The sequence below is a fragment of the Protopterus annectens genome, chromosome 8.part0 (genome assembly GCF_019279795.1).
Source record: "Protopterus annectens isolate FY-2018-M chromosome 8.part0, PAN1.0, whole genome shotgun sequence".
Taxonomy (NCBI): Eukaryota; Metazoa; Chordata; order Ceratodontiformes; family Protopteridae; genus Protopterus; species Protopterus annectens.
In genome coordinates this window covers 1,205,261,358-1,205,286,788 of record NC_056741.1, presented here as the reverse complement: position 1 = coordinate 1,205,286,788, position 25,431 = coordinate 1,205,261,358, and the positions used below count along the sequence as shown (strand labels likewise).

At 41.2% G+C, this 25,431-nt stretch overlaps 1 protein-coding gene across 1 annotated transcript in view; it reads right to left on the bottom strand.

Annotated features, from left to right (window-relative positions):
* Positions 1–7,370: 7,370 nt before the first annotated feature.
* Positions 7,371–25,431, bottom strand: part of ABT1 (activator of basal transcription 1) — a 499,518-nt gene continuing 481,457 nt past the window's right edge. The window contains exon 4 of the mRNA XM_044080697.1: positions 7,371–8,381. Within this exon, the coding sequence (XP_043936632.1) occupies positions 7,998–8,381 (384 nt within the window). The 3' untranslated portion in view covers positions 7,371–7,997. The remainder of the gene's footprint in view (positions 8,382–25,431) is intronic.

Below are 25,431 nucleotides of genomic sequence, written 5' to 3'. Positions count from 1 at the left end.
GGAATCAGAGTAATCTTGTCCTTCCCAGTGGAAATGCTCTCTCATGGTGTGCAGGGTTTCTCCAAAAGAGAAGTCTTCAGGGGGGAAACAGAGGGAATAGACTCCTCAGCATCTGAGTCTTCATAGAGAGGGAAGGGGTAATCCTGTTCCTTAGAATCTGCTGAGGAAATGGATTCCTGGTCAGAAGGAGGTAAATCTTCCTCCAGTCTAGGCCTTTTGTCATGAGGGGGCTGGGAACCTCTGATAAGAGTAATCAGGTCCTCCGCCATTTTGAGCATCTGTTTTTTAGGCATAGGGGCATGTGTGGGAGTCTGTGGACCCAGTTTCTTAGCCTTTGGATGTTTAGCGTATGACTTAATGGAGAGAGTCGTCGGTTTAAAGACGCCTTCTGAAACTGAAGGCCTGTCCATAGTCTCCAGATCGCCACCAGTGCTGGTGTATGTGAGTTGAGGAGGAACCGGCTCCAGTGGCCCAGTAGATTCTGACTGAGAGGCAGTCGTATTTTCTAAATCTGCGGTAGTCAGGGGCTGTGTAGGCGCCTCACTGAATACCGAAGATCCGGCGGCAGGCCTAACCGAGACCTCAGTATCTGGTCTAGGTCTAGACTGCCTGTTTTTGTCCTTGTGTTTTTTAAACATATCGGTTGTCGGAGGTTCCGACGACATAATGTAGTTGAATTTTCTGCCAAAATAATGTCGGGCTGTGTCAGCCCGACGCTTAATAGTGCATTTATTGAACCTAGCGCAAAACCGACAACCAGAAACGTTGTGGTCTGGGCCTAGGCAAGGAATACAATAAGAATGAAAATCCTTATAAGGTATTTGCTTCCCACAAGAAATACAATTATTAACTTTGTCTGACATCGGTCTGAGGCAAGAAAAGTTTCCCCAACGGGGTACTTAGCTTTACAGAAGACTTCGGCTGAAATTCTGTTCGAAAATCTCAGGAGCTGGCCGACCGGCACTTGCGAACTGCTTCTGCTTCGGGCACCGTGCGGCAAGAAAGACTGGGGAAAATGGTGTCGGCTGCCTCTTTTATACCCCTGCCGCACTGACGTCAGGGAAGAAGCGACAACAACCGACGCCGGACCAAGGCTTTGGAATTCAGGCCGACTGCGGGACCGCCTGACGGCAGGATAACCCAAGTGTGATGACTGCAGCAGCATAGCACGATGAACATCTACAAGACAGTAGAACATTTTCAGCATGACAAACATGGAAAGGCAGCATATAGATAAGGCTGAATGTTCAGTCAAAATTCAGACAGAACTACGGAAACCCTACCATAACATAAATAAAAGGACTGAAATGGGATCCAACGTGCATGACAGAGGGCTGATTGTAGACAGTGAAAATGGGAAGGCTGGAACTATGATATTTAGGAGGCATGGGAGGATTTGCGTACAGGTGACTCACTTCGGTCATTATAAAACCATAAGCAAGAAGACCAGTACATCAATAAAAATGATGATAATGAGGTGAAAGACTCTCAGAAATTACACCAAAGAAAATGGACATGAAGATGACAGGAACAATTCTGAAGTAAGGAAAAATTTGGTACATGTGGAGTGAAGCAGCCATTGATGCCATAACAAAGTAGTGGCTTCAGTCTCCGAAAGGAAACAAAATAAGTCTTGAGGACACGGAAAAAGGGGAACAATCAGCTGAATTCTTAGGGCAGACTAGTAAAGCTGTAAGATACAAGAACTAGTATAAATTGAAACATTTACATCTAGCTAATACTGCAGGCACTACAGGGTATACTGACATGTCATGCAGTGTGATGTACTCTTGACCGAGGACACACTGCCTGAATTAGCAAAACAAGATAACACAAAGAGGTGGTAAGATAGAGGTCTCCATTAGGTGAGAGTGCAACTTCAAAAATAAAAACTCAAAAGACAACTTCAAAAAGCACATTTTAATTTGGATGGTTTGAGGCGATTTTGGGGGGAAGCCGCAGTGGTACAGCGGTAGCATTGTTACCTCACAGCAAGAGGTTCTCCTGTTCGATTCTCGGCTGGAGTGCCTTCTGTGTGGAGTCTGCATGTTCTCCTCACGGTCGAATGGCCTCCGAAAGACATGTGTGAATGGGCATACCTTTGCTGAAGGTTGTGCGTCGGGCTGGCAACTCGGCACCATAAAAATTGACTGCCAATCTTTAGCAGACCAGAGTTCCGCTGTGGCAACCCCTAACCGGGAAAAAGCCGAAAAGACAAAGAAGAGGTGATTTTACTGCTCATGATTGTTTAAAGCTTTTGTAATATTTCTGGAGAATCCTTAAATCGGCAAATGTTTTTCCTGCTTGTTTTAATCACACCGTTTTACTGACTTTACTTTGTTCTTGACTAAACTTAAGTACAAGTTCAGTACAAAACTGTAAGCCCAGTTAAATAAATTCAACTAAAATTGGAATGAACAAAACAAAATAGAACATTTTTTTTAAATCAAAGATCAAAGCTGGGTTACTCTAGGGGGGTCTCAAGCTGCCAGCCTGTAGGTCAGATGCAGCCTCAAAACAGAACTGGCCTGCTTACAGTTCTAGTATTACTGCAATCTGGCCCATGATTTGTTCCACAGGAAGACTACTGTCCTGCCATTTTAATAGTGGCAGCACAAAAAATTTATAAATGCAGGTTTACTGATGCAGCAACCTAACTTTACAAGTTGTCATTAAGAGACTGCAATTACTTCTAGACAACAGAGGGACACCATATATTGATGCATTTCCCATGGTGCCAAACTCCCTTGCGACAGCTCTGCACCCAAAGAATTGATAACCCTGAGCAGTACCTGCACATACATATTAAAGGCATTACGAAAAGTAGCAAAGTTATGTAAGTAGGATATAGACAAGGACAGCAGCAGTTGTGGCACTGAACTTCAGTAGAGAAGTCCCGTTTCTTGAATACACACCTTAGTCGTGTGTGTGACAGAGAGAGAGAGAGAGGACTGACTCAAGACTACTCAACTGCTAAAAACTTTGCAGAATGCCATATTTTTGTCTCTTACATTTAGCCTGTAACACAAGTCATCGGGGGCATAGTCAGGTCTTTATCCTTTTACCAGAGGACTGGGCTAAGGAGGTACCTTAGTTAAAATAACAGAGAAAAGAAAGTGCTATCTGCAAGATGCTTGTTACTACCTTTCTTATTTCTGCTACACCTACTATTTATTCCAATTGTGTGTGTGTGTGTGTGTATGTGTGTAAAACGTCTGGTCCATCACAGTTTTACTTTTTCTGCTATCCAGTGGAGAGAGACAAGAAAGCTACTGCCTGGACATACTATCACACCGTGGTCGCAGAGGTGCTACTGATGATTAGGAAAAAAATGTGCTTAGGTTGATTATGCAAGACTGTGTTTTAGCATGAATTTTTACGACATTTAAATTCATGTTACTGTGCTCTTTATTTGATTTTTGTTTTTCCATATATGGGCAAAATGACAAATGTTTGCTTGTTTGAGGAGAAATTTATTTTTTCTACTAAATGTATATTAATTTGCTCAATGAGGTTTCTTCATAACAAATTTTAACACAGATGCTTTGTAAAATAGTCAACGTCCATCTACTAAAATGTCCCAAGTTCTTGCTTTGGAAGTAAGACACATTTTACTTTTGTGGCTTGACAGAATCTTGGCCCTCTAATGAAAAATACTAATGTGTAATGAAAATGTATTCATACCTTGGAAAAAATTGTAATAGGCTGCTTGATAAGAAACACTTAAGTAGACCTGTTTTTTTTTTTTTTTAATAAATTCTAATGGTAATGTTAATATTCCAGATGTTGCTGTGTTTTTTTAATTAATATTTTAATGCATCCATTAATTTAGAGACAATGTCTGAGCATTTTCTGCCTCTTTACTTACCAGGAGACTGGTTTCTTATGCTATTGAAAACAGCAATAGGAAACCTATTACAGCCTTTGATGAAATCAATCAATTACTGTGGTCTTTTAAGCATCGTCTTTATTTTTCAATTTATCTTTAGAAGCTGGTTGTTTAAAGATGCCTTAATGAAAACTGGTCTAGTTCCTGTATTTAAGGAAGGAGGTTGCATCTTGGTCAATAATAACTGCCCAGAAACTGTACTTGTCCTAGTTCTAAAATTAATTGCAGAATGTCCCTGGTTTTGCCACACATTTTTGTTGTATTCCTCACAAAGTGCTTTATTGTCTGGTAAATTGCTGAGGACTACAGTTAAGGCAGTAATGCCAGACATCAGAGATTCAGACTTGTTCTGAAAATGCTCATTAAAAAATTAACAGAATAGCTTTTGCATTAAGTGAATTATTTGTTTGTGAAAAAGTGGATAACACTAAACCAATTATGTCAAGTTAATTTTAGATCATCCCTGGTTTTGCCTAATTTGTTTTTGTGGGGCCCTCACAATTTTTTTGTTTTATCACAGAGGATTACAGTAAGCCAGTAGCAATGCCATACATAAGAGTTTCAAGACCGGTTCTGAAAACTATACATTAATGTAAAAGCTGTTCTATTAAATGTGCTTGTTTGTGTATGGCTCATTTTTGTACCTAAACTGAAACCGTGAAGCAATGACTCTCCTTCAGTAAGAGAACCCCCCCCCCCCCCATTGGTGGCCTGATTGACGGTTTTTCCACCTAGATTTGTGGAATACGTTTGGGGGGGGTGGAGGGAGAAGGGAAGACTTGCATACAGTGACGACAAGAATGGAAATCTTATTTTCTTTATTTAGCAATTCAATAAACCAGTTATGACCACACCAAGAAACCAGTCCCAAAATTAAAAAAAAAGTGGACGTTGAGCACTGACCCTTACAGCGGAAGCGGACTGAAGATTTTCTTTGTTGAATTCAGTGGAAGTGCAACATGCATGATGTCCATAGACAGTCACACTTATGAAGAAGTACACTCTGAACTGACATTATCTCACTAAGTATGGTAATACTCATACAAAATACCAGGGTGAGCAAAGTGCTGAAATGGTAACACAATTAGATCCGTACAACTGCACAGCAAATGCTCTTCTATAAAAGTAGGAAAGAAGAAGATTAAGCAGTTACGACCAGTTATACTGCGTGTGAAGATAGCTAAAGCCAGGAAGCCATTTACAGTGGGTAACTTTGTAAAAGAATACATGCTTCATGTAGCTAAGATTGTCCAGATGAGAAATACTAGCTTTCAAATATCAGTCTGTCTGCAAATACCATTGTTCAACAGAAAATGCAGATACCACTGGATATTTTTCATCAGCCTCGCCAAAAAGCAAGCAAATTTCTAGTTTATTCTACAGCTCTTGAAAAAGGCAATATTGCTGACAATGCACAGTTAGCTATTTTTGTGAGGGTAATGAATGCAGACTTTGAAGTCACTGACGTTTTACAGAGTTTGACAACTTTACATGGAAGGACAACAGGAATATGATGCATTTTCAGATCACAGGTTTTCCAGTGGGATGGGCTGATCACAGATGGCTGGAAAGAAAATTATATTGAAACAGGAAAAAAATGACATACACCTTGAGTTTTACACTGCATCCTTCAACAGATACTGTGCAGCAAGTCACTTAATTTTCAGAATGTGATGACATGAGTTATTAAATGCACAAATTACATTCCTTCACGGGGCTTGCAGTAGAGTTTCATGCATTTCTTGAATATATAGATTCCAATTATTTGGTCTAAAAACCTTGGTAATGTACCTGTGTAAAGTAGAGAATGCCCCAAGAACAAAAATTAAAATGTTCCTGGAGGAGAGGTACATGGATTGCCCACAACTTGGTGATACACAATAGCTACTAGATTTGTCTTTTCCCATGGACATATCATTTGAATGCATTTTATCTTAAGCTACAAAGTCCTGAACAGATTTACAGAGATGTATGAAAGTGAGAGCCTTCACCACTGAATTGAGATTATGAAGAAAGCAGGTGTCAGACCACATAGTCTGTTATTTTCTAAAATACAAGTCCTAAATGGAAAAGCTGAAAGCATCTTTTACTGCGGCTGTTTATGTAGCTTTCATAGATCAGCTACTTGAGTTTGAGAATCAGTTTATAGACTTCAAAATTCACAATGTATGCTTCCAGCTGTATGTGGATCCATGTTCTGACGTTCCTAATGATCTACAAATGGCTCTTATCAACCTGCAATACAATACAGATTTTGGGCTGTGTAGTGGTACAGTAGTTAACGTTGTTGCCTCACAGCAAGAGGTTCTCAGTTTCTATTCTCGGCTGGAGTATCTTCTGTGCAGAGTCTGTATGCCCTCTGTGTTCACTTGGGTTTCCTCTGGTTTCCTCCCACATTCCAAAGACATGCGTCTGGAGAGCTTCTCCCTGGGCCTCTATGGAAAATGGGGTCTGTTCCCAGTCAGACTTTCCCGGTAAGCAAATCTTAAATAAATAAAAGAAATTTTAAAAACAAAGTTGAGATGCTCAGGGAGAAAAGCCTAGGACTCGACAGTTTCCTGCCTCCTTCCCAGAGCTGATCAACAACTTCAGAAGACACTATGCCTTTATGGAAGAACATATGTATGTGAGAAGATGTTTTCTAGCATGAACTTTATTAAGTCAAAGTACTGACACACAGTGATGACCACCTTTGCAGCAATGTTCAGACTTAACTGGAGCCTCAATAATTCCTGACGTGCAGACTGTCAGAACAGAGCAGAACGCACATGCGCGAGCACACACACATCTCTGGTATGACACACTCAGAGGGGAGACAGAGACAATGCCAAAGGCAAATTTTCTCCCTATTTTCAATGTTTTTTTCTTCTACAGTGAAAAATACAATAAAATATTAAAAATACATGTGCGTGTTTTATTTGCGCCATGCAATTTTTTGGTCAACCTTTGGATCAGTAATTTTCATCATCCGACCCTTGCCAGGCTTAGTTTGAGACCACTGCTTCATGCTATTTCCCTTTACATACCTACTTACTCCAATCTCATATTTTGAGAAGCAATTTAAAAAAAAGGATTTAATGTAAAATTGCCTTTTCTATATTATTCTTGTCAGAAGTAACTCTTGCAATGCTTCACATCTGTTTTTCTCCTCAATATCAAGCCTTTTCATTACAAAACACTAGCCTTTATGGGATGAAAAGAATGTCTTATGAGGTTCAAAAGCAGTAGCAGACTAGATGTTTCAGCCTCTCATTCTCGAAAAAAAAAAGTACCAGTTAGAACCTGAATCTTAACGAGTTAAATATATACTTCTGCTCTCTGTTGTGGACTCAAATTTATGGAACATTCCTTCTTAAAATTATGTCCTTTTGGGTTCACATATCTCGTTGTTTTACACGACAATGCCAATAATTTTTGCAACACGGAAAGTTTTTTTTTTTTTTTTAAACAAACAAGGAGCAGACAATGAACACCTAAGAAATATAACTTAAAAATATATACATATATTTTCCAGATGACAAAGGTAGCAGGAATACACTGAGAATGGACACAGGCACGCCTAAATCTGTTTTAAATCAGGGATTTCTAGTAAAATACCAATAAAACAGCAACAATTACAAATGAAGATAAAATATGAAAAACATCTGTCAGGAGAATAAACTGATATTAATACATAAAAAATGCACCCAATGTGAATTTACCAAAATGAGAGAGCATTTATGGGAATTTTCTTTTTTAAGATAAAGGACACCATAATGCACGTACAATTTTCACTTGCAAGGTAAACAAAACTGGGCTGCACAAGAACTGGCAAAGAATTTATTGGGGAAAATGTTATTCCTATGTAATTGTGCATTTACTTCAGCAAAATAGGCACCTAGCATATATACCCTGAGAAAGTATCACCAGAACCACAGGCACTGACTGTAGTTCCTATTTTCATTTGGGAATTAAGACACAGCTTTTAAGTCAGCTGAAACAAACAGTGGCGAAAGCTGTGCCGGAACACATTATACCATTTGTAATATATAATGTAACAGATAAGAAATGTTCTTGGAAAACTTAACCAAAATCGGTTGAAAACAGTGTGCAAAAAACTACAGCCAGATTAAGCTTCTGCAGATCCAGCATTGAAAATTTTGGATAGCAGTGAGATGTTCGACTGAGACTTCCGTTGAATTTCCTCTGCCTTCAGCTTAGCCTTCTTGAGACGCTTAACTTCTCCCTTATCTGGTTTCCTGTTTTTTTGGAGTTGGATCTCCTCTTCAGTCTGGCGTTGCTTAAAATTCCATGTTTTCTCTTCCCAGGGTTGCCCCTTTCTCTTCTTAATCTCCTGCACCTTTGCAATGCTGGCACTCTTCTCCAAATTCTGAAGGTAAAAGTTTGTTTCTCGCTTGGCCTGTGAGATCTCAACCCTCATTCGTTGCTGGCGGACAGTCTTTTCATAAGCCAACTGTTCACTAAGGTGAATCCACTTGAAACGATGCAAGTACTGGAAAAAAAAAAGTAAAAACATTAACATGAACATTTCAGTACAGTATTTATGTTTTCAGTCATTACAGGTACTCACCAGAATGCAGGATCTGTGAATAGCACTGTGGCGGCAAGCAGGCATGGTTAAGACGGACACCACAGCCACTACTACTGCTCACAACACATAATTCTGCAAGGTGCTAAACAAAGACGTGGAATCAGTTGAATTCTTTCAGTCTCCCCATTGAAATGGTGCACTCATAGTGCAGAGTGCTGAAATAACTAAAGAAAAAAATCAAAAATCCAATAGAAGAGCGAATCTCAAACATTGCTCTTCTCCTTTAAACTTTTTTGCAAGGGAGGTAAGCCTTCCACACCTCCACCAAGCTTAGATATACCCATTCAGAGACAGCCATACCCTCAGAGAAAAGGGAATATTCTGGGAAATTGCCATCTCAAACTTGGTAGATGCACGTCTGTTTTTTGGCCATTCAGTCTCAGTGTTTCAGAACTTGTTCTAGTGGGTCTGGACATTTTAAAAGGCTGCCATTCTTGCCATTACCAGAGCTTTAACCACCATTATGGTGTTTACACTTAATAGAGATGAATTTGTGGAACTCTGGCTGTAGAAACAGACATGGAGTCCCCGGCTCAATTCTCCTGGACAACCATCTTAACTTTACACTTTTTCTTGACACCAGAACTTCAACTTAGTGGTCATGTTCAATGTGCAATGCTTTGCAAGGGCATTAAGGGACAACAAAGCAGCTGTCCAAGAAAAAAAAAAATATGGACGCAAGCAGACTGTACTTCTGATTTCCATAAGCAGAATTACTTATAAGAGCTAACTGCTTGTATTTTGAAAACTGTCTAGGGCCTTACTCTTGTTTCATTCACAGTTGGGGCAGAACGGTTAGTTACAATCAGTTTAGTAATTTATTACTGCATTTTATCCATAAACATTGTAACTAGCAAGTTTCTACATACTCTGGTACCTTTCTCTGTACTGTGACTGCAGTAGTGGCAGTACTGCAAATTCTGTTCCAGGATTGGTACTTCAATGTTTTTTTACAGCTAATTACATTGAAGATTTGCTGCTAGAGTCTTACATTCTGCTTATTTATTTGCTTAAAGCTGTACTACAATACCTTTCTGCTTACTTTGCTACTGTTTTCCCCCTACTGTGTCTGCCCCTCCCAACTACGACGTTAAGCTAAAGTTTCAGAAATTCTAACCTACCTGGGGTCACTGACCTGTAACTCAGTCATAGGACTACTGGTCTAATATTGGCTTTGACAGGAAGTCTCTCTAGCTTGTTTGCTTCTTGCAGCTTGAAGTTTCCACAACCCTCACAAACTTCTCCTGCTGTGGTTTTAAAAGACTGCCACTGGCTTCTGCCACTTATGGTAATAGGACTTCCAAAGCCCCCCCCCCCAATACCTCTGAACTGTACAGATTTTTGCAGAATGCCCAGATTTGTGCCTCGTATATTTTAATCTGTTTTTCATAAAACTGTGTTTGTCTGGCAAATAAGTGGCAAATCATTAAAAACTGAAGTTAGAAAATAAAGACAGACATTTCAGTTCAGACTTCATACCATTCAGAATATTCATGCTAACGCAAAACCGGTTATTCTGTCAACTAAGTCTGTAAGAGCAACATTTAAAAATTGTCTCTATTTTTGGGCCTTTGTTCCACTTTGTCTTTGTCCTGCTTTCTTGCTCTACGAGGTTGAGAGGTATGGTTCCTCACCTCCCGTCTTTCATTGCTATTATCTGTTGTGTAAACTAAGTATTTTTCCTACCCAGTGTTTTCCCAAAGATCAATAATACTGCGCCCACCCAACAAAGCAATATTTCTCTTTAGTAAACCTCCCTTACTACAAACTGCCTCCTGTTCATTTTCCCAGAGATCTCATCTGATTGGTGTACTTTCCATACTTTAAGACGGCCCTGTATTAACTCTGCTCCATCCTTGGCAGGTAAGATGTTTCCTTTATTTTTTTGTACTTCAATTAACTGTTTTAGAGTGCTGCTGCTTTATTTGCTGATTTTGCACTTTAAAACATTTTAAAGGTCCCTAAAACTTGCAACTGTCTCGTCCAGACAGCTTAAGTTGTTTTGTTGTAGGATTACACTTTCAAGCAATCTTTTGGATTTTTACATTAAAAGGACCAAGATATTCCATCTAATGGCAGTAGGCAGTGGCCTGGTCTGTCAGAGTTCTGAAATACACAAGTGTAGTCCTTTTAACTGGCCAGAGGGCTTGGAAGTCAGTTTCTTGTGTTTTAAGTGACTGTACACATGTGGAGCATTTATATGCCACTGATCATTGCTCAGCAGCAGTTTGCACTGCCCTGTATATAAACACCTAAAAAACAAATTCTCCCTATAAAAATCATCTCTGAAGTTGTACCAGTAGCTCTGTAGGGCAAGTACTCTGCATGTTGAGTAGAAAAGAGCAGCTAGTTTTCGCGCCGAGGGGCACTGCCCCTTGAATTTAGCATCATATAGCCTACTCTAGTCTAGTTCCCAAAGCATCCTTTGTCAGCTCACTGTTAACCCCTTATACACCACACCCTTATAGCTCATCCAATAAAGGACATAACATCATGGATATGCATTCAGACAATTTCTCCGCAGCCAGTTTGTTGGCTATGAGTCTCTTGAGCCCATGTAACAAATTGTCCAATTTCACTGACATACATTTTAATCCTCGAAAAAAAAATTACAAGGACATATACAGTATGTGAGAGATGTACATACAGATGTCTCTGGAGGCAAAACTCTCATGTACAAACACTCAATCTAGTTGTCAGAAACACACATGCTGCACCCAACACACAGTATGCACCCCACACATAAACCTACTTGTGCTGAGGCACTTAAATCCAATCTTCACAAATCCCAAACGCCTCCAAGACTTTTCACCAGCAAAATTTTTCAGTAAACCCAAAACTAGTCAAAAGAAACACCACCTAATACTGCACATAGAGCCTCACCCAGTGGAGCCTTAATTACCCAGCCCATGAGTCAAGCTAATACACTACCCAGGATTCTAATCAAAGGGGACTCCATTGTCGGAGATACTGATGCCCCACTCACCAGGATGAACAAGGAGAAAATAATGGTCAGTTCCCCCATCAGAGGCCAGAATCTGTCACGTTACACATGTACTCAAGTCAGTGAACCAAGGTTCCAGTATAATGAAATTATAATCCATGTAGGTATAATGACCTGAGACATAACCCTTTGACTATATGAAGGGGGACATTACAGACTGTGTGTGACAAGCTGGACAGCATTGAGAAGCATTTTACCTTCATCAAAAATGCTGCTACAACATGAAGAGATGATGACAGACTTTAATAATTGGTTTAGTTTTTGGTGTCATTCTAGGGGAATACAATATCTGTCAGTGTAGGAGGACATTACACCAAACTGCTTTCCCTTCTGGGCTTTCAATATTAACTAGAACACTGTTTTCTCCCATAGAGCCTTTTTCAGGCAATGCCAAATTGAGAAACCTTTCAAAATAGCAAAATCTACCCAAGGAAATTTAAAGGTGTTACCGCTCGATAGCAGGAGCATAAACAAGCACCACCACTACCAAGCTCTCCACACCTTGGAGAATTTGCACATCTGTGCAGTTAGAGAGACCAGGGTTTAAAGCCACAGAGACTACCCCAGCAATGCAAGGCTTCAGTATCTTCCACACATTTAGACAAGAAAGTAGACAGGGACTAAAGATGACGGTGTCTTGGTCTACAATAACAACCGTACATCTAGGATGGTTAAACAGGATGATGTGCTGGAGTTTACCCACGTCCAGATTACACAGACAGAGTCCCATACCATATCTTACCAAGTTATTGGTCACCCTCTATGCCCCATGAAACCCATAGCTCATACTTAAATCTACTGGAGACACTAACTATTCAACCAAATATCATGCACATGGATGAGTTTATTCCTTTAAACATTGGGAATACTACATGGCCCCCGGATTTGCAGGTGTAGAGATTCCCAGACTTTGTAAAACACAAGCACCCTGGACCAGTTAGTGCATATGACTATTAGAGGTGCAAACATACTGGACCTGGTACTCACAAATATAGAAGGCTGCACCCCTGCCCCCAGACAACAAGCACTCTCCTTTGAAATAAAAAAATTGTAACCCAAGAAAACCCTTTAACAGTCAGAAACCAATAAAAAGGTAGTTCATTTTTGAGTAAACAATAATCTGTCAAACTTCCCAAACTCCAACAGTAGCCTATGTAGAATTATTCACAGAAACGGTTCCTACCAGATGTAAGCCTCAAAATTAAACAGGTTGCACAACAAAAGAAAGAGTCATAGCTAAAATAAGGAAGTGTAAACACCAAAAAAGATAACACTCTCTCATACTAAACAGACAACTAAGAGGACTAAGTTCAACAAAGCAAATTTGAGGTAAAACAGAGTCCTAAGTCAAGGACAACCATAATACCTTATTTAACTATGTCTAAAACCTAAAAGGCAGCAGACAACACTGTGCTGAACTGCTGGTAAATGAAGCCAGATTTACTGAACCACAAGATACAGTAAATAGTCTGACTGACAAACTAACTCTTACTTTACCCTTCCTCTCACCCCCTGCCACCGCCCCATGGAAATACAATCTAACAGAACCCCTCCAACTATCAGTGGGGAGGAAGTCTTACATGCACTCTCTAAGGTTAAGAATACAGCTTCGATGGGTCTCGGAAATATTCCCAGAATGCCTCAAAAATGCCTGAAATATGAACCATCAGGGCCACCGTAGTCACTGTTCAACCATAGCATCCACATGAGACTGGAGGACTGCAACAGTCATCCCTCTACACAATGTGTGTGACGTCCCGGACTTACCACCACAGGCGAACCACTTCTAAGAGAATGGCAAACAGTTTAAAATCAACAGTCAAGGTTAAAATAATAGTTTATTGAAAAACTTAACAAAGCTAAGAGAATCTTTCAAATCCATGATCAACAGGATAAGCGATTTTGGCTGTAGCCTTCCTCAGATCTATTTCATTGAACTCACTCACTATGAATTAAAAAAAGGCTTCTAACAATCACTGTGCACTTGTAGAGCCAACCCCTTTCTTCCTAACCTATAAAATTATCTTAAATATCATCCAATCAACCATCAAATTCAGGTCAAACCCACATGTTCAACCAATAGTTTTCACCTAAAAAAAGACATCTTCCTTTTAAGAAATGTTTCAAGGGCACCACCCCGTTTAAACCTGGAGCATGGTCTGCTCTCAGATTGATGATCCAGTTTACTTCTGATATTTCTGTTCTATTCTGGATGTTGCCACCTCTCATCCTCAGATATCTATTCTAATACCTTAAACTTAAGAGTGTGATGGGAATGTCATTAAATGACTAGGTAGGGGATTGCTTTTAACCCGATTCTGTAAGTCTCACAAGTGGTGTAAAATCCTCTCTTTCAACTGTCAATTAGTCTTTCCAACATAATAGGCAGGATATCTTAGATGGCTAGATATATAAATAAGATGTTTACTATTATATTATTTTAGTGTTACCTGTTGATTTCACACTATTTGCCATTCTCTTAGAAGTGGTTCACTTGTGATGGTACATCAGGGACTTCACACACATTACTATATTTTTTTTCCCCTTGGACTACCATTAGAGGTTTTCAGGTTTGTTCTACCCCATTTAGTTCTTTTAAAATTGGAATTGCACACAGCTGAAAGTAACATAGCCAAACAAGGCTTGGAAAGTATTTTGAAAAATGGACCGATATTGAATTTTATAATAAAACCATGCTTAGCAGAATCTAGTAATCCTCTGTTAAAGCTGAATTTTGAAATGGAAGATAGTATTGACATGGGTCAGGCTAGGAACACTAAAACGTTTGATAAAACTTTTTCTGAAGTGGAAAATACAGTGTTGCGCCTGAAAAGGTTACAATGGCAGCGCTTCCATTTGGAAGCATGCATGCACCATCAAATTATACCGAGGCGTCTACGTGTTAAGTGTATGTCTACTTATGACAACACTTTTCTGGATTGTTAGCTCGCTGGCAAGCTATCAATATTGAAACCAGCTTTAGGTATATTAGACTACTTATTGAGTTTTTTAAACCTGAAGAAGTGCAGATTTAATAAAAAGGAAGCAGACTGAACTGGAGTGGTTGGATCTCTCAGAAGCCTGAATAACTAGACTAGAAACACTACAGTATAATTTGAATCCGTATGAATGTAAGCTGAAAGCACAGTCGGAAATTAGCTATGGATTTTCAGGACTTTAAACAAGGCCATCTTTTTGATTGGCCAAGAGAGAATAGATGTACTAATGGCAATGGAGCACCTTCAACCGGAGGTAAAGTTGATTTAATCATGCAACGCTATAATGTAAGGACCCAGCAAGTAAACACAGAAAAGGGAAAAGGAAATTATGTCAATCATACTTCTCTACCTGGAAACATCAAAAATCTGGACAAAGGCCCATGAAAAATAGGTATAAATCTGTATGCTGATTAATATAAAATTTGCATACATAACTATGTAACCCCACCCACTTCAACAGAATTGTGGGGTGCCAACTTTCAAATGCAAACTGAACAGACAACCAAAATTTGGCCCCAGCCCAAACCCTGTAGTAAATGGTAACTTTTTTGTTTTTTAAATGTGTAGTAATGATGTTCACTGGGAAGGAAGAAGATGATGCACCTTAGGGATTTGGTTTTTGGTGACTTGCAGTATGTGAGTTTTGTGGTAAAGTAGGGCATTTAATGGTAGGTAATATTCTAATTTTAGCAAAAAAATATTAAAGTTTGCTAGGACCTCCAAAGGTTATTCTCCATGGCCTATTGATCAGTGTCGTAGCTTGAGTCTGTGCCATCTGGGGCTGAGTTTGCTGCCCCCCCCTCACAATATCATGGTCGATTAGGGCCCCTCATACACAACCCTGCCCCCTGCAGCCATTCTAATATCCCATTACTTGGCTCTTTTGCCCCATTTACCATAAACACTGTACTGTGCATACTGCTTTACATCTGCGATGATTATTTGGAATGCATTTAAAACTTTTATTTTACATTTTATAGCACAAACACTAATAGACATCTGCTAAACAAAGCAATACAGTCTCACAATGAAAACAGACTTGGCATAAAACTGTTCTGCCCTTGAAATTCACATTCATTAAAACAGCATTGACACCCGCATTCAAAGAAAATGCATCTGGCCAGTCGCGGACAGAGATTATCTTTGGGCTGTTTTGAAATCATAGGCTCCTTGCACACGAAACATACATGCGTTCTTTGATACACCTTCCTGACTGTAATAATTACATTCCTTGTATAATACAGTACACTTGTTAGAGCACGTTTAAAATTTATTATTTTGAACATTTTTTCCAGTAAGTAATGAAACAAAAATGCTTGAACCAATAATGACAAAACTGCTCAATTCAGAACATTTCCATCATAAAAGTCTACCCAAACATCTACAATCCACCAGTATCAGTAAATATGCACAATCTCTGCAGAAGGAAAAATCATATAAATAATTTCACATCTAAGAGATCTGTAAGATCCGTAACTAGTGAAGAGGGTGCTGTTAGCAAACAGCTTAATATTTCATTGTTTCATCTACAAATAAAGTGCATGTTGCCCTGGAAAAATAAATTGACTATGTTACATTACAAAAATGATAAGCTAGCAATATTACAATAGGGAATGGATGGCAAACTAATAACAGGTTCACAGTTACTAGGTTATCTCCACCAAAGAGGACATATTCAGGACTGCAGTATCCACCCCCTTAAAAAGTACAACAGTACAGCCTCAGCAATCCATCTAGATACTGTGGGAGTAGAACCCATAGTCTTCTGCATCAAAAGTATTCTACCTGTTGTGCTACTAACACAAACAGGCCTGGCCTAAGCAGTACTAAACTTCTCACCCCCTGAAGAACTACGCAACACAAGAAATCTGGAAAAAGACGAAATGTAGATGTTTCCTGAAAGATAAGAAGACTGAAACTTTAAATGGCTATCTGAAAACTATGGTTAACTCCTTGAATCACAGGTGGTGGCATGGTAGAGAGTTTAGGCTCTTGCTCCTTGTACCCAAGGTACAGGGTTTGAGTACACCTAACTGGAGCATTTTTAAACACACGCACAAACACACACATGTGCACACACAAACGCACACACACGCGCGCACACAAATGCACACACACAAGCACACACAAACACACACACACTTAGTAATCACATTCTCTGCTCTGCAGTGGTTAACCAGGAACTAAATATGTTTCACCCACACACATTAAAAGCTGCCTACCTTAGTAATCATATTCTCTGCTCTGCAAAAATTAACCAGGAAAAAGAAATTATGTACTCACCATAACATTCCATGTTTGTAGTCCATCTCGCCCTTCATTCTTACAGATGGGTTTGGAGCCAATCCTTGGCTCCAACTTTGCCTATTACAAAGCTCAAAGTCTTCTAGTTGGCTCGTGGCTAGGTAGGTATCCCATAGTGCACCAGTACAATCCCCGGATCTTGTTTGCTGCTAAACTATAGAAAGACAGAACTAAAGCTATCCAGAAAGAACAATAATGAAAGGTCTCCACCTATTATGGAAAATTTATCCTGTCCCCAGGATCATTCCAGAACGGGGGTAGGAGGGTGGGTTCATAAGAATGAAGGGCGAGATGGACTACAAAAATGGAACGTTATGGTGAGTACACAACTTCTTTATGTTCTGTAGTCCTATCTCACCTTCATTCTTACATATGGGATAGCATCCCTAGCACCTTGTTCTTGGGTGGCTCACAGACAAATACTCCTAAGTACCGTGGAACCAAAGGAGGCTGTACCCCTAGAGGTCAGGTCCAATTTGTAATGAGTAATAAAGGTGTGAGGGGGTGGCCCAGGTTGCTGCTGCACAAATATTGTCAATTGGAACTTTGGCTTGGAAGGCTGCAAATGTAGAGTGGGATCATGTAGAATGAGCCTTAATTTTGAACAGTAAAGGCTTCCCATTGGAAGAATAAATGAAGGAGATACAGCTCGAAATCCAATTTGAAAGGGTCACTTTCAAGACTGGAAGACCTAATCTGGAGTCGGAGAATGATACAAACAATTGGTCTGACTTCCTGGGTTCCTTAGTCCTGTGCAGATAGAACCGTAATTGTCTGTGAACATCCAACTGATGAAATCTATATTCTGCTGCACTAGAATTGTTAGGGAAAAAGACCGGCAGCTTTATAGTCTGGTTCACACTATTATGAGAGTACACTTAGGGATAAAAGATGGATTTGTGTGAAGAGAGACCATCTTTGTGGAAAATCAAATAAGGGGGCTTGATAGACAGTGCTTATAACTCTAATATGATGGCTACTACGAACAAAGTCTTCCAAGACAGAAACGTCAACGGGCATAAATGAGCAGGGTCAAATGGTGGAGAAGTTATTTTGGACAGGATGAAGTTTAGATCCCAAGAAGCTGCTTGTTCCTGAAAGGGAGGTCTCAGCAAAGTAGCACTTACGGAAAGTTTTACACAATCTGTGTGACATCAGGTTAGACTCATGTTAACCCAAATGAAAATTAGATATCACTGCCAAATGAATCCTAATTACGTCAGCAGCAGATCCCTGGTGGAATAATTCAGACAAAAATTCTAAAACCACAGCAATGGATGCGGTGTAAGGGTCAACATTCCTTTCTTAAGCCCAGATAGAAAACCTTCTCCATTTGCTGGTGTACAACTTTCTAGTGGAAGGTTTATGTGAAGAAATGAGAATGTGGGTCACAGCGGGTGAAAAATCATGAAGCCTGACTAGGGATGGAATTGGAGCAACACACTGTCAAATTGAGGGTGTGGAGGCTGGGGTGTGTTAAGAGATCTGGCACTGGGTCCACAGTCCATGGATCATCTAGTAGAGGAGGCCCGAGAAAAGGGAACCAAATCTGACGAAGCCAGTAAGGAGTGATGATCAATTTGCTTCCCAACAGCTTCACTTTCTGAATCACCTTGGATATGAGAGGAAGGGGGGGGGTATAAAGGAGACCCAGAGGCCAATCGTGAACAAGTGCGTCTCTCGGTGACTCCCCGGGGAGGGGATAAGGGAAAAGGAGTTGCTGCATTTGGAGATGATCGGACTGGAGAAAAGATCACAGCAAGGCTGTCCCCATTTGCGGAAGACCCGTTTTGCTATTTCCTGCTTCATAGTCCACTCGTGAGGCATCAAGAATGGCCAGCTGAGTTTGACAGCTATCACGTTGGTTGCTCCTGGGATGTGCTTTACCACTAGGAAGCACTGGGAAGATATCGCCCACTTTCAAACACTAATCGCCTCCCAACAAAGGGGGTAAGATCTGGTTCCGCCTTGCTTGAGATGAATACCATGGACATGTTGTCAAGAAGGTCGTGATGTGCTTGCAATGCTAGAAGCACCGCTCATCTCTAGGACATTGATATGCAGGTGAGCCTCGTGATCTTGCCACGTGCCTTGGACAGTCCTGTCTAGATAATGCCCCCCCCCCACCCTGTCAGGCATCCGTGGTCACAGTGTCAATGGGTTGGCGAGGAACAAATGAAGTGTCCACGGTTAACTGATTGGGTAGAGACAACCAAATGAGGTCCTTCTTGCAAGAGTCTGTCAGCAGTATGTGATGAGATAATGGTAGGTGCTGAAAGGACCATTGGGACGACAGCGGCCACTGAAGAATCCTCGTGTAGTCTGGCTAGTGGTACTAGTAATATGGTGGAAGCCATGGTCCCTAGAAGCTGCAGAATAGTCTTGGCCTTGACCTTTCGTAAGGGAAGAAGACGGTGAATTTGAAGAACCAGATTCTGTGCTCTTTCTACAGGAAGATGAGCCAACATGTTTACTTTGTCTAACTCTTCTCCTATAAAATTCACAGATTGAGAGGGCAATAAGGCACACTTTTTCCCAATTTACAGAAATCCCCAACTGGGCACAAAGTTGTATGGTAGCGTCCCTGGTCTGAAGTAGTAGATGCCTGGTAGGGGCAGACAAGAGCCAGTCATCCAGATATGGAAACACTTGGAATCCTTGATGTCTCAGGTGAGCTGTCACTGCTGCCATACACTTGGTGAACACCCTGGGGGCTGTGGTGAGAACAAAGGGCAGAGCCCGAAACTGGTAATGACTGGCTCCCAGCAGGAAGAGTAAATGACTCCTAGACACCCTATCCATTTTTATGTGGTAGCAAGAATCTTGGAGATCTATTGAGCACATCCAATTGTCTTTCCTTAATAACGAGATAATACACTGCAGTGTCACCATCCGGAACTTGTCCTTTACTGATTCCTTCAATCTGCTGACGTCCAAGATGGCCTCCAGTCCCCTGTACGTTTTGGCACTAAAAAGAATCTGGAGTAAGTTCCGGACCCTATTTGGTCTGCTGGGACGGTGTGGATGACTCTGTCAGCAACTTGTTGACCTCCACAGTTGCCCGATCCCTGTGACTGGGTGGAACATCCGGGATCCTCTTGGGAACATAAGGTGGAAGATAAAAGGGTATGACATAACCTCTGATAATAATGCTTTGTACCCATTTGTCTTGAGTGATACTTAGCCAGGCTTCTGGATACAAAGAAATGTGACCCCCAACTGGCTCCAGAGAAGCACAGTCAAGCTCCACCATCAGGAGCACTGGTAAGGCTGGCCCCGAAACGAATCGCGGACTCCTTGGTTTTGCGATCCACCCCTGCCTCTAGGGCGATGTCTACCATTTCCTCCTCCTCCTCTGAAGGAGGAGTCACCCTGTGCATCTTGGAAAAACTTCCGGGACTTCATGAACCACATTTTACCACCCCTCTGACCCTTAGGCTATGGTCTAGACAGGACAGCAAAACATACTCCCATGGCAGAGAGTGTTTCCCTTCTTGCTCGCACTGGGTGAGAGTGTCCTTTACCTTGGGTCCAAACAATGAGGAATCATCAAAAAGGGCATTGGTAAAGGTAGACTTGAACGGTTCAGAAAAATTACACAAACGCATCCAGGAATGACATCTTAAGGAAATTCCTGAACTCGCTGCTCTACTCGCTCCATCGGCTGCATACAAAATAAGCCTCTTGGACGAGTTGACAGAGTTCAAGGTGGACAACTGGGCAGACACCTTGTCAGGGGCTCCCTCAGTACATGTACCTTGTAGAGAATCTCCAAACTCCTTAAAGAGATCTCTCTGAAGCCTCGTGAAGTGTGTAAGGTAGTTCAGCGATCTAAGAGTAAATGCCGCTGAAGAGAAGATACATTTCCCATATATGTCCATCTTCCGAGACTCCTTATTCTGCGGGTGAACAGAAGAAGAAGTCTCTGCTAGCTCCTTCTGAGTGGCCACCACCACCACCACCACCATGGCATCTATGGGAACACCTTTAGATAAAAATTCCTTTTCTCTGGGTGCAGAAAGAAACTTATTTGGTCTCCTGGGGACTGGCTCCACGACATCAGGAGTATCCCACACTTTCTAACTAGCTCCATCAGTTCGTCAAAAGGTGGAGACACCCAAGAGGCTGAAGTTCGACCCCCAAAAGCCTTCAGGTACACTGACTCCTCATCAGAAGGGGTGACAGTGGGCCAACCGCACCTCTGCTTAAGGATTTCCAGGATGTCTACGAAGGAGACATCATCAGAGGATGACTTCGGGGACCCTTCTGACTTGTCGAGGTCAGTGTCTGAGGTCAGAGCCTCATCCTGGGATTCTACATGCTTCCTCTTACATGTTCTCTTCCATGGGGACTCCTCAGAAGGATATTCCGGGGAGGCCTCGGAAGAGTGGGGGCCACCAGCCGGTGGCTCCTGAGGCTGCGGGTGTCTGCTGACAACGAAGAGAGTAGGAGCTGAGACAGAAGTAGGCGGCCCTAGGGGAATGAGTGTCGGTACCCCTGGTAGGAGCTGAAGATCAGGACAGCACACTCCTCACCATCTCGAATGCTGACCTCTCTGGCTCTGAAGACCTCCTCAGCTCCGAAGAGGCCAAGGATGCCATCAGTTCCAGAGCCAGTGGCTCCGGGATAGACGTAGGATCCGAAATCACCCTCACCGACATGCCAGGAAGGAGGCTCGGAACTGAAGAGGTTTGGTTCCAGGCGTCGCTGTCGGGGCCGACTGGGGAGCTTCGGCTCCTAGACACCACGGATGGCACAGAGAGTGTTGGAGCGGGACTCGGCTCTGAAATAACCACAGGGAAAGCTGGAACAGAGGGTTCCACCAGTGGTACCAAACATTCTGGCTCTGAAAGGCCAGTATGGCTCAGAGGAGGAATCACCAAAGGGGACTTAACGGACTCAAGTGGCTCCAGAACTGACTGGGTCGGAGCCAACAACAATTTTGTTAAGGCAGCCAACTTCAAAAATCTCAGCACTACCCTCTCCACATCTTCTTCTGATAACCTCCTGGAAGACCTGGAGGACAGAGTAGGAGAACGGGATCGCTGCAGTATTGGTGACTTCAATGTAGGGGAGACCGGTAAGGGTTCCATAGACAGGCTCTGTTGAATACTCTCAATGGTCGGCTCCGAGCTACTTGGTGCTGACCCTGTAATTGCAGTAGTACAACTCTCAATTGGCTCCGAACTCTGTGGAGCCGAAGAGACAGTAAATTTGTCAGGCTTAGTAATTTTAAGAGGAGGCTCAGACACCAGCCGGTGTAGGGGAGGGCCTCTTAGAGGACTTGGGACTTTTCCTTTTTAGATCCCTGAAATCTAGCAGAGGAGGAAGAGCTTAGCCAGATCTTCCTCAAAAGAAGGTTTTAGGAGACCTTTTAGAATAAGCTTATTTTTCCTTTCTTGCATCACCCTAGCACTAAAAGAGTAGCAAAATAAGCAAGTTTCCTGTAAGTGGATGGCCCCAAGACAGTAAAAGCAGTTACTGTGGCCATCCGTTATAGATATCTTCTGTGAGCATCTTATGCATTTTTTGAAGCCAGATGGTTTATGGTCCTTGCATTTTTTAGACATTCTCACAGAAGATGACACACACACCACAGAAGGGGAGGACTAGGTCCAACTTAAACGGGCCTAGCCCTAAGAAATGTTAAATAGACACCACAAGCACTAGGTCCTCTAACTTAAACGGGCCTAGCCCTGGCAGGAAGAAAGAAGGGAAACTAGGTCTAACTAAAACTGACCTGGGGGGGGGGGGGTGGCAAAAAAATTTGAGAGAGTCACACACACCCAACAGGAATAAAGTCTCAAATGTAGAAATTACTACACAAGGTAAACAGAACCTCATTCTGTTTGCAACACTAAAAATATTAGCAAGCGGAAAATCCGCAAAAAAGTTATGACCTATAACTATTTAACAAAACACACAGCCTGAGCACAGAAGGTGCCTACAATTACTAATATCTAATTATGAACAAGTATATTAAACAAGCAAAAAACTGGCACACAGGATACAAAGTACTATATGGCCAAAAAGCCAACCGTACTTAAAGAAGTTGCACACAACGGCGCACTAGTAAAGGCTAACTATACTAACTTGGAACTACACAAACTATAACTATACAATGCTATATTAAGGTAAAAACAGAAAAAACTTATCCAAAAACTTTGAATACATTTGAAGACTTAGCCAGAGCCAAAGAGAAGCACATCCGAACTTGTCAACGCAGCAAACAAGATCTGGGGATTGTACTGGTGCACCATGGGATACCTACCTAGCCACGAGCCAACTAGAAGTCTCCCAGCTTGTAAATAAGCTGAGATGGAGCCAAGGATCGGCTCCAATCCCCATATGTAAGAATGAAGGTGAGATAGGATGAAAGAATATCAAACATTTCTATAACCTGACAAATGATGAAAGGAGAGCACTGCAGCAGTTAGCTGAAAGGGATGGTATTGTAATCAAACCAGCCAATATGGTGGAGCTGTAGTTGTAATGGATTCTGTTAAGTATATAAACAAGCTGGAGGAAATGTTAAAATGACTCTAGGACATACAGAAAGGTATCCAGGAAGGATGTTGACAGAATTATAAGTAGTGTACGAGACACTCTCTATGATATGCTCATGACTAGACAATTATCCAAAGAACTGTTTGATTTCTTTGATGTAACCCACCCTCAAATACCATTTATAAGTGGTCTGCCAAAGATGCACAAAAATAAGACAGACCCTCCCATGCATCTAATAGTATTGGGGGGTGGGTCACTGAGCCTTTGTCAATATTTTTAGAGGATGAGTTAAAGAAGCTTCTGCCAAGACCCACAACTGTATTGAAAGATACAAAAATAGCAGTATCAAGCGATGTGGGGGATTGATGATTTTTCTGGTTTGATATTGGTGACCATGGATATACGCAGTCTGTTCACTGTGATACCCAATCAGTATAGCACTGAAGCAATTACACACTTTGTACCTTTGGAATTCTCCAACACTGAACATGTCTATTTATTGTTAGATCTAGTACTGGAAAGTAATTTTATTTATGGAAGTGAATGCTAATGGTAGCACTGGGGAGTAGCAATGGGCAGCCCCGTGTGCCAACAGCTACTCTAATTTAGTCCTGGCCCAATGGGAGCCTGAGAATGCTCTGAATGTTTCGAACCCTTGGAACCAGTATTTTTTTATGGATGTTTCGCCGACAACATTTCTATCATATGGGAAGGTGATGAAGAGCAATTATCTGGGTTACTGATTATTTAACCACCACTACATTCCTGGAGTTTGAAGTTCATGCATCTAAAGAGAAAACTGATTTTCTCGATGTAAAGATATGACTAAATCCTGATATGGGCCTTGACACTACCTTACACAGAAAGGAAACTTGGAGGAATCATTTGCTGCATAAAAATAGTACGCATCCCAGATTTGTCTTTACCAATATTATGGAGAATCAAATCACTCGGATATCGATATTATGTACTAAGGAAGATGTTTTCTTATTAGAACAAGAGAAATTAATGAAACAGCTTAAGGACAGGAGGTATTCTGAAAAAGATGTTAAAATGGATTTACATCAGGTCATGGTATTAAGAAAAGGGAAGGGGCACCTTTACTACTCTGAAAATAAAGCACGCACAAAACATACGAGAAACACAAATGGAGATTTTTCACCATCAAAAACTAGGATGTATGTTGACTTAAAGCACTGACACCCCACAGATATGCAACATTATCAAGAAATATTGGCCGATCCTCATGGAAGATGAGGAATTAAGAAACAGTGGGGGTTTGTGTTCAAAAATAAGAACAACATAAAAGACTATCATGTGGTAAAGATGGCTTTCCTGAAGAGCATTATGGTGTAAAGAAAGAAGGCACCTTTAAATGTGGTAGTTGTAAGGCATGTGCTTCTATTGATACTATTAATTTATTTTGCATCCCACCACTAGTAATGCTTATCGTTTTAAAGGCCATGCTACCTGTAACAACAAACTTATTTATATAGCTAGCTGTCTAACCTGCCTATTATGTTGGAAAGACTTACGAGACATACAGAATTAGTTTAAAAGCAATGCTCTAACTAGTCATTTAATGACAATCCCATCACACTCTAAAGTTTAAAATATTAGAACAGATATCTGAGGATAACAGAAATGGCGACATCCACAATAGAACAGCAATAGTAGAAGTAAACTGGATCATCAATCTGACAGCAGACCGTGGATCATCAATCTGACAGCAGACCGTGCTCCAGGCGCATGCCCTTGAAACCCATCTTAAAAGGAAGATGTCTTTTTAGGTGAAAACGATTGATAGAACATGAGGGTTTGACCTGAACTTGATGGTTGATTGGATGATATTTAAGATAATTCGATAGGTTAGGAAGAAAGATGTTGGCTCTACCAAGTGCACCATGACTGATGGAGGCCTTTAATTCATAGTGAGCAAGTTCAATGAAATCGGATCAGAGGAAGGCTATGGCCTAAAGTGCTTATCTCATTGATCACGTATTTGAAAGATTCTCTTGGCTCCGTTTTTAAGTTTTTCAATAAACTATTATTTTAACACTGACTATTGATTTTAAACTGTTTGCCATTCTCTTAGAAGTGGTTCGCCTGCGGTGGTACATCTGGGACTTCACACACA